The 10,022-nt window shown below is 57.5% G+C and overlaps 1 protein-coding gene across 1 annotated transcript; it reads right to left on the reverse strand.

The window, feature by feature from the left end:
- Positions 1–13: 13 nt before the first annotated feature.
- Positions 14–4,593, reverse strand: CD74 (CD74 molecule). The gene is made up of 9 exons (XM_040603853.1): positions 4,462–4,593; positions 2,883–3,058; positions 2,690–2,772; positions 2,533–2,586; positions 2,202–2,300; positions 1,868–1,958; positions 1,278–1,466; positions 849–938; positions 14–646 (listed from the first exon to the last, which is right to left on the reverse strand). The coding sequence occupies exons 1-8, from the start codon at positions 4,530–4,532 to the stop codon at positions 853–855; spliced, it is 849 nt and encodes a 282-aa protein (XP_040459787.1). The 5' UTR covers positions 4,533–4,593; the 3' UTR covers positions 14–646; positions 849–852.
- Between the last annotated feature and the right edge of the window lie 5,429 nt (positions 4,594–10,022).

Raw genomic sequence — 10,022 nt, forward strand, 5'->3', positions numbered from 1 at the left:
TTGTTTACAAGGCTTTCTTATTCAAAAGTTTATTTGAAATTAGCTTGTGAGACATTTCTAAAGAAACTATCAGATATATCCAGAAAAACTAGAAGTCCCTTTGACTCCAGGGTCATCAGCTTCTCTGCACGCTTACCCACTGCTTCAGCTGTCCTCCAGCCTGAAGGCAGAAGGTGAACATGTCGCCTACAAAACTCAGCACAACAACCATCTACTCTAGTAATAACAGGGCTTCGGCCTACAGGGGTCAGTTAAGAAGCTGGTGGAGGTTGTTTTGCTGCTTTTAATGTTTATTCAGTGTAAGAAAGCATTAGTGTGCGTGCCACTGTCTGGGTGCTGTGGGATGCTGATGAGCAAAAGGGAACAGGATTTATGGGTCTGACATCATTGAAATCATTTTCCAGCCTGCTTTACCTACTCTCTGGGGGAACACTTTGTCTCTAGCACTGCTCCTGGTGGCAGCTAAGCCCCATCTGGTGCCTTACAGCAGGGGGGCACAGTCGATACCTCTAGGGACAGGGGTGTGCAGGGGTGCCCGCTGCTAATCTAATTGCCTTGGAAAAGCAGAAATGAAATAGAGAAAAAGAAATTTGAGCTGGGATGCTGAAGACAGGACAGGCAACAGCTGGCATCCTCTTCTATTGGGCTGTTTTAGGGGAAAGAGGAGGGAGTCATTAAGATGGGTCCAGGACTTCCCAAAGCCCAGACTGTTCTGCTGTGCCTCCATCACAACCTCCACCTCCCCTGCAGTGCTTTGGTGCGGCCTCGGCCTCCCCCAGCCCCCCCACCTCCTCTGCCCCAGCCCTAGGGTTTCCCCTTCCCAGTCCCATAACTCTGCTTGGACTCACCTTCCTACACAGCCAGCTTGACTGCCTCCGCCCCGGAGAAGATCATCTCCGGTTCCACAGTGGTAGCAGGGGTAGTGACTGCAGCATCATCTGCAGAGGGAGAGCAGGACGTGGGTGCTGAACCCCTGGGGCTACCCCATCACGACCCCCCCTTCCAGGGCAGTGGGGCAGAGCCTGCACCCACCCAGTGAGCTGGGGGGGGGGGGGCGGCCATAGAAAAGTTTGACTGCATGCCTCTGCTCTAGCTGCAGCTGCCCGAGGAGGGCTGGGGTTTTTAGGGTCCCCTCCAGCCTTAACGTGCTGGCATCAAAGAGGGCTGAGGGATGCTCTCTGCAGCTTGGGCACCCTCCTGGCAGCTCTCTTCCCTAACCACAGGCAAAATGGGCAGCAGCGCCCATGCGTGCTGCTCGTTCCTCCCTGGTGACCTACCAGGGCAGTCCAGCTTTTCCCGAGTAGCGGTGCCCTCGATCCTGGTGCCATTTTTGTAGGAGCACCAGCAGTAGCCTGTGGAGGCATTGCACTGCTTGGGCAGGTAGTCGCCGTTCTCATCGCACTGCGGCTGGAAGTGACCCGGTTGGACACCCCCAGAACTGGCCTCCGCCTGGCACTTAGTTTGCACTAGGGCAGTAAAAACAAAGGGGAGACACTGTGAGCCCCCCAGGCCCTTCTGCCCGGCAGCCTCTGAGGGGTCTTTTCATCCAGAACCAGTTAAATTAAAAGGCAAACAAGCCCCACCCCAGTGGCCTTTCTAAAGCTTTTGAGCTAGCCAGGGACGGGACAGGGACAGTGGTGCTCCAGCTTTTCAGACATTTGCTCATCCCAAATGCCCTGCAGGCAGTGGCTCTGTGATGTCCTGAAGGCCACCAACCATTCCACATGGAATGAAGAAAGAGGTCCATGATCGGGGGACGGAGGGTTTGGCTTTGGGAAGCCCCATGCTGGCACCTCCTTGGGGGGGGTGATTGCTCCCAAACATCCAGTCCCAACCCTCCCCAGCTCGGCAGCCCCCACCGCGATACCTTTCTTTGCTGCAGTTGTCTTGCGCCCCTTGGGCTTGGTGTTCTTGGCCATTTCAAACAGCAGCCACTTGTGCATCCAGGATTCAAAGGACTGCAACAGGAGGAGCCAGAATGTTAACCAGCAGGTGTGCGCGCACGTGCACCACATGGGAGCCATGCTGCAAGCTCCAGCTTGGGCCAAAGAAGGTTGTGAGCACCACCACCTTCCTTGAGGCAGGAGCAACCCAAGCCTGGTTCAAGCAGGACTTTGTTTTTCCAGGTGGTGATGCCTCACTGCTTCCCTGAAGTGGGGTGTTCCTGGAAGGGGAAGAGTAGGACAGCAGCAAGCACTGACCTTCCATTCTGCATCAGTCATGGTGGTCTTCAGGGTCTTCAGGTTGTCCGCCATCATGTTGTACTTCAGCTCTGGGAACTTCTTCCTGGGGTCTGTTTGCTGCAGTGACCACCACAGTGAGACAAGGCAAAGAAAAACGAGTTGAGGGGGGGTGAAGCTCTGCTTGTATCGGCCAGATGGACTTTGCAGGAGGCCACGAGCTCCTACAGCTCGGAGCACTCAAGAGACCCCAGACCCAGCCGAGAGACAACAAGCTGGAAGCAGAGGGTCCCACGGCCTCCCGCAGCACAGGGGGCAGCTGTGGGATTGTTGGGGGAGCAGGGGACCTTACCAGCAGCAGGTGCTTCACTTGATCCTCAGTTTTGTTGCTGGCAGGAGCCGTGGCCTCAAGAGAGAAGGGAAAGGGGCAGCATGAGCGCAAGGGCTGGCAGCGAGCCCCAAGGGCAGCAGGCAGCAGCTAGTGCCGAGCAGCGGTGGGCATCTCTTACCACGTCAGCAGTGGGATCGAGAGACGGGAACCTCAGCGGCATGCTCATGATGGCTATCTTCGCACCCTTGGCTGGCTTGGCGCCTGCCGAGGAAGGAGTGGTGTGAGGAGCACTGGGGTGGGGGGCTCTGGGTAGGACCCATCCCCCCTCCCCAGCCAAACCCTCCCGTGCTGGTGCCCGTGGTGCTACTGACTGGCAGGCAGCTTCCTCTGCAGTGCCTCCAGCTGCAGGGTCTGGGAGGTCTTGGTCAGCTTGCCGATCTGCCCGTTCTGCTGGTAGACGAAGTAGACGGTGACAGCCTGGCCGGCGATCAGCAGTGCCACCAGGATGGAGAGCGTGGAGAGGGCGGCTTTGCTGCCCAACGCACACCTGCGTGCAGCACATGGAGAGGGAGCTCAGCCGCTGCAGGAGATGACCACGTACCCTGGATCACTGTGCCCACGAAACCCCTGGGCGGGGGCTGCACCAGACAAAGGCAAATTCCCCTGTCGCAGGCATGCAGAAGTGAAATCTCGGCGTGAAGGTCACTCCGCATTGGGGAACCGAAACCCCCTGCAGGGGCAAGAGCGGGGGAGGCGGGGGAGGGGTACCCGAGGAGCATGTGGGCGCACGGGGGCCGGGGGGCTGCCAGGGGATTTTGGGGCACGGCCTCGCTCTGGGTGTTTTGCAGGATGATGAAGCCACCTGAAGCCTTGGTGGTCCTGGAGGGCAGAGGACATATCCCATGGGATGCCCAACTACACTTAATTTTTAAAGTTTTGTGCAAAAAGCAAGGGTGTGGGGCACCGCGAGTGCAGAGGCAGGCCGGGCAGGTGGCTGGCGCAGTGCTGCCATCACACCGGGATGCCGAGGCAGGGCAAAGCCCAGCGCCATGCAGCCACCTGCCATGCTGCCACAGCCTCCCAGGCCAGATCCTGCCCCACCGGGGTGAGCGGGGCGCTGGAGGGGCGCAGCGGTGCCCCAGGGAGCCGCCAGCTGCCTCTGCTGCCCGATGAGGTGCAGGCACCCATGGGTGCTGCCCTGCTGCCGGTGCTGCTGCACTTATGTCAGGAGCTGGACCTGCCGTCCAGATGTCTGCCTGGCGACTGATGATGCCAGAGCTCCTGGCCTTCTGATTGGCTGGAAATATTTGGGGACTCCCCCAAGGGAGTTGGGAGATGAGGGCTGGTTGGGACATGGGGGGTGGCCTTACAAAGCTGGCTGGCGTCTGGGACAACGTTGTGTCCCTGCCTGCCCCATAGCCATCCTCTGGGCCGCCTGCCCCATAGCCACATCATCAGCCTGCCTGCCTGCCCCATGGCCCCACCTTGAGCCTGCCTGCCCCATAGCCATGCTGTTGCCCCATTCACCCCATAGCCATGACCTGAACCTGTTGCTGTGCCCTCATCTGCCCCACAGCCACACTGCAAACCTACCCACCCATGCCATGCCACACCTCCATCTGCCCCAGAGATAGTGCCCCCCCTCGACCCCAGAGCCACCCCATGCACCCACCCACCCCAGAGCCATCCCGTGCCCCTGCCTGCCCCACAGCCACGCTCCAGCCCCTCCCACCCTATAGCCACACCATGCCCCCCTTAGCTCCACAGTGCCCCATAGCCATAACACGACCCCCACCTTCTGCCCCGTAGTCACTCTGTACCTCCTTGGCCCAACTGTATCCCTTTCTACCCCATGGCCACGCAACGGCCATGCTATTCCCCCTCTGCCCCACATCCCCGCTTTGGCCTCCTCATCCCCCCTTGACCCCACACCCCCATGCCCCCCATCACCTCTGAGTGTCCCTGGCACGGAACACGCTGCTGCCGTGGTCGGAGATGAGGTCCCGCTGCTCCTCGGCCATGGCTCTGCTGTTGGCACCCTGGTGAGCAATGTGTGCCCCGAGTGCTGTCGCTGGAAATACCCCCCCAGGCCCCCACCCTACCCTGCCACCCCCGGGGCGGGGGAGGGGGGAGCAGCAGAAAAAAGCCCCATTGGCTGCCGGCACCTCCGTCACCTGTTGCCAGGCAGACATCTGCTTACCAGGTCTCTGGTCCAGAAATGATGCTGGATGTGGCTGTGAGCACCATGGCCAACTCGTGGGGCATCGCTTCCCACCCCACCGCCACAGGCTGGTCACAACGCCCAGCCTGGTGACACCCAGTGCCATGGGCCTGGGGGCTTTGGTAGGCCTGGGGGGATATGGGGTACAGGATGTGAAAAGGGGGATGTGGAGGTGGGAGGCAGCACGTGAGGAAGGGGGTGGGATGCAGAGGTGGGATGTCACAGGGAGGGCTCCCCACACCAAAGGCTGAGCAGGACCCTCTGTGGGCGCATGCTGTCAGGGTGCACCTCTCCTCACTCACCTCCGCCACCAAGGAAAAGCTGCACTTTGGTCCAGACCCCTCCTTGAGGGTCATTTTGGACCCCCCTGAGCGGGGGTGATCTGCCAGCACCTCTTGGGCTGCGGAAGTAACGATTAAAGGACCAAGTGTTTAAAGCCCCCCTCCCTCCTGCAGGACCCCCTCGCCCTGTCTACAGCAACTTCAGGGGGCTGAACCCCCAGACCCAAGAACGCAGAAGCAGCCCCCCAAGGTGGACAACCCCCAAAGCACCAGTGGGAGTGGGGCAGCGTGGGTCCCCAGGCCACCCCACAGCCCTGCTAGCACTGTGTAGCCGAGAGCAGCCATCCACCCCCATAATGCTGATTTTCAGTTATTTTATACAAGGACCTGGGGCAGCCGGGGGCTAACGCGCCCCCGATGCCAGCGCTGAGCCTTGGCCTTGCTGGGCACGCTGCACCCCCCATCTCCAGCATCAGGACCCAGCACAACCATGGCCAGCATCAGCCAAAAGTGAAACGCTGAGTGTGAAATTAAAAGCAACCCGCCCTGGCATCACCGGCGACCACAGCCCAAGGGCCAGAGAGCGGTATGGCTGTGAGGGGCGAGCAGGGGCAGGTTTCTCCATTGACTCCATCCCTTGCGTTCTCCATTGACTCCATCCCTTCTCCCCGGCCAGCCCTGGAGCCATCCCGGCCGGCAGGGGTGGCACAGCCAGCCTCCGGGGAGAGCAGGCTTAAGGAAGAATCTAAACGCTTTTCCAGAGAGCAGGGCAGGGTCTCCTGGCTGATGCTGTTTCTGGAGGAGAAGCAGGCGCTGGTGGGACAAATGCTCCGGCCTCCCAGGTGGGGAGTCACAGCCCCCCCTCGGGGCTCAGAGCCCGGTCACCCCAGGCTCGGGTTATCCAGCAGGGAAAGCCCCAGGGCACCCAGGGGTGCACAGATCCCCCTACCCAGGTGCCTCAGGCCACCTGCATCCCCAGCTCCTGCCTTCCTCCCCAGAGGCTATTTTGAAGACAAGTAACTGCTGCTTTTTAGGTGATGCTGCATTTAGAAACCACCCGAGGTGTTAAAACACATAAAACCCTTCCATAATGTTTCCATCTCTCCCCTCACTCTCAGGCCACGGTGGGCACCAGGAGTTTTGGGGGGATGCAGGTTTTTTCTCACAGCCCCATCCCTCAATCAGCACCTCTGGAGCTGCAAGACCACCACCCCACCCCCAGCCCTGGGGCCACGGTCCAGGCATGTTCCGTGACCAGCCTCGGTGCTGAGGGCAAGTAAGGAAAGTCTGAACGGGAACTCCGTGAGCAAAACACCCAGCAATTTATGGAGGAGGGCCCAACTCTGCAAACCGCAAACACAGGCGATAAACAGGGGGGTGGGAAAGAGCCCCAGCCCCACCACGGGCAGGCTGAGCCCCCAGCCCAGAGGGGGCCTGTCAGCACCAAATCAGCCCTCGCTCCGCACAGACTTTTCCATTAACTTCTTCAGTACTTGCCCCACCACAAGCACTATGCACACACACAGCCTCTAAGCTGTTTTAAGTCTGTCCGTTGATTTTCCTGGGAAGATGCAGACCATTTTCCGGAGCAGCTTCCAGCCTGCTTATCCCCCTCTCTTTCCTCCACAGCCTGAGGCTGGCACCCAGGCACAGCACGGGCTCATCAGCACCCTGTCACCCCCAAGGCTTCCTATTTGTGCACGTTTCATGCCACCCATGAAAAACTTGACAAGCACCATTACAGGAGGCTGGGGAACCAGCCGCCTTCTGGTTGGAAAAGGAGCCATCTGGAGCAAGGAGAAGTTTCGGGACTCAGCCCAAATCTGCCTGTTCCACGGGGACCCTGACCCAAGCTGGCAGAGCGATTATTTCAGGCAGGGAGACGGAAATAACCCCACGGGCATTCATGTGAAGCCATTCATTACCGGCCCAACCTCCGCCTCGCAGCCCCTGCACAGACCGACATTTGGTGAACAAACCCACATCTCTCACTGCCTGTGGGACAACACCCCGGGCAGCACAGGATCAGCCCCGGACAAACTTGAGGGGAACGGCTGAGCTGCAGGGCTCACCAGCGAACGCAGACCTGCCTCTGGGGTCTTCATGGGCTGGGGATGCGCTGCAACCAGCGGGCAGCCCCGTGCCCTCGGCAGGACAAGCATCCCTGCTGGAGAGACACGCGGTAGGCAGCCACACGTGTCCCCCACCCACACAACGGGGGAGGCAACAGCCAGCCGCGGGGGCTTTGCAGGTGACACAGTTCCTCGCTGCGTCACGCAAGACAAGGCAGCCAGGTAGGGCAGGAACGGGGCAAGAGCCATGAAACCCATCGACACTGCTCAGCCAGCAGAGTTTTTCTGTCCAGCCAGCCCCAGGACGCATGCCGAGCAGCCCGCTCTGCGCAGGGATGCGTGTGGCTCTCGGGTTTCTCTTCCTCCTTCACCATTTCTCCCTTGGGGAGTTTCACATCGACGCAGGAAGTTGTTTCAAAGACGTCAGGTCGGCTAAGAAATAAAAGCCATTTTTGCTATTAATTGTGCAGCGAGCCCAGGGAACACCCTGCCCACGGCACAGCATGGTGAGGGCAAGTGGTAGGGACTGGGCTTACAGCAGCTCAGCCCCGACAGCCCTGCGCACCCAGCAGAGCTCCTGCTTCCGAAGATTGAGGGCTAATAAAGCAAATCCACCTTCCTGCCCTGGGCAAAGCTCCCACCACCTGTGCAAACCCCAGCAACCCTCCCTGGGGGAGGATCCGCCAAGTAGGGCGGTGGAACTGCGTTCCTCCTACCTCAGGTTAGACAAAAAAGGTCCCAGCTGGTGCTTCAGCAACCTCCTCTCCAGAGCCAAACAAGGCCAATGCCACTGCCAGGCTCAGCAGCCAGGTCCAAGCTGCCCGGAGGTCGGCCTGACCCTGCTGCAGCTGAAGAGCCGCTTCCCTTCTCACACCCTTAAAGCGGTACCGAGCAGGCACCTTCCCGTTTCCACGTCTGTCCTTAAAAACAGCAGGGCTAAACGAGCCTGCACCAGGGTGGCTGTGCCCTGCCTCGGTGGGCCACAGAAGGGAGATGGAACTGAGCAGAAAACATCTCAAACTGCACCTAAAGGTACGAGTGGGGCCTGTGAAAATCATACCGCTGCGAAGATCCTGTGTTGGATTTTATATTCCTGTACAGCTTTGCCCAAACATACCCTGTGCAGTAGCCACATTAATGTCACACGGGACAAAGTAACACGTACCAGAACAGCAACAGGTTTCACTGTATATATGAAAAAAACACCCGACCAGGGCTGTTAGCATCACACCACACCTTCGCCTCCCTCTCCCCTGGGCTCCTCCGCCCAGTCCCCTCCTCAGTTCAGCTCCACGTTGGCTGAGCCACTGCTGGTTTCATGTTTTCAGCACCTTCTCCAGAGTTCAAAGAACACTTTTAAGTACAGGAAAAGAATGGCTTAAACTCCAAATAGCGCACTCTCTCAAGACAGTAAGGGAAGTCTATTCTAAAGTTTTCCATGTCCACATATAAAATTACAAATAAAACACTACAGCTGTGCCAAGGGAAATGCTGGCTTAGGAATATCAATAGTCCAGGCAAAGATTTTTTCCACAGAAAGGGGAAGTTGTGTATTAAGCAACAGTTTGCAGAAACCCCAGCAGTAGTTAGCTTGCTTGCAAGCCCGGCTTTCTTCTACACAGCAAAGGCACCTCCAAAAAAGTCATGACTCACTTCGAAACCACAAGCATCCAAGTAGTTTTCACTGTGAAGACCGAGACACACCATGGCTTCAGACCAGACACCCGTGTTTCTTCTGCCATGAAACTCATCCCATTTTACTGTGAAAGAGCTAGGGCTCAACAACTGAAAACCAATCTTGACAGGAGCAACATTCCCTGGATCTATTCCAGGCTGAGTAACTGTACCAGAACAGAGACTGCTCTGAGAGGGGCGCGCCTCCAACACTACCATCAGCCAAAGCATCTTTTCCCGTGTGGGGAGGGAGGCTCAGGAGCAGGCAGGCGAAGGAAACCCCCGTGAAGCGTTTTAAGAGGCAAAAGGAGCCCACACGACGGTGGTGAGGTTCTCAGAGTTTGGGGTCTGGAGGCAGACTTTGCTCAGCAGCCCAGGACATCAGACCACCACCTTGCAGCTTCATTTTATAGGTCACACATCACGCATAGGACTATTCACATCTGCCATGTAACTGTGCTAAGAATCCTAAGGTTTTTCAACCACAACCATCACTTAAACCTCACCACAACTATTCCCAAACATTTCACCAGCTCCAGATGAGCTCACTCGCTCATGGCCAAGAGTTCCACTGAACTGAGGCAGCAAAGTGAGGCAAGTTGTATCTGCCTCTACAACAAACTCCTACCCACCGCGTCCCGCGCTGCAGGGGGATCACAGGGTAGCACAGGGCAGACCCCCATCAAAACAGCCACCACACTGCACCAAGGCCGACACCACCACAGCACAGGAGGCATTCTGACCGTTCCATCTCTCTCAAAGAGGCTGTAGAAACCAGTTATTTTAACCAGGAGCGTACAGAGTCCGCCAATCTTAAACTATGCTCAAGTATGCCCATCATACGTTCTCTTGGTCTAAAATCTTGCTACAGCAGAGGAAGCGACAGGAACAGCAGTGATTTTGAAGCCTGGAGAGCTAGGAAGAGAACACTGGCAAAGGTGGAAATGGGCATTTATTCCAGGTGATGGCAGCACATTCCATGGAGGTCAAACGCTGCAGGAAGCGCAGTGTGCCTAAGTGAGGAGTAATTTTTCTTAAATGCCTCTGGAAGTATAAATATATAAATTACAGCAGCCGAGGGAGCTGTAATTCTAGTGCTTTTAGAAGCTTTTCCCATGTATATTCAAGAGCGCCTTTGCTGCAGCAGTAACAACCCCAAGCCAACCAGAAGACCAGCTTCAGAGCACAAGCTGTTCATGGATGGAATTAAACTGAAGCCACTCAACTTCTAGGTACACCTCAGTAAGAAAACACAGTTGAACA

This window comes from Falco naumanni, chromosome 8 (assembly GCF_017639655.2).
Source record: "Falco naumanni isolate bFalNau1 chromosome 8, bFalNau1.pat, whole genome shotgun sequence".
NCBI lineage: Eukaryota > Metazoa > Chordata > Aves > Falconiformes > Falconidae > Falco > Falco naumanni.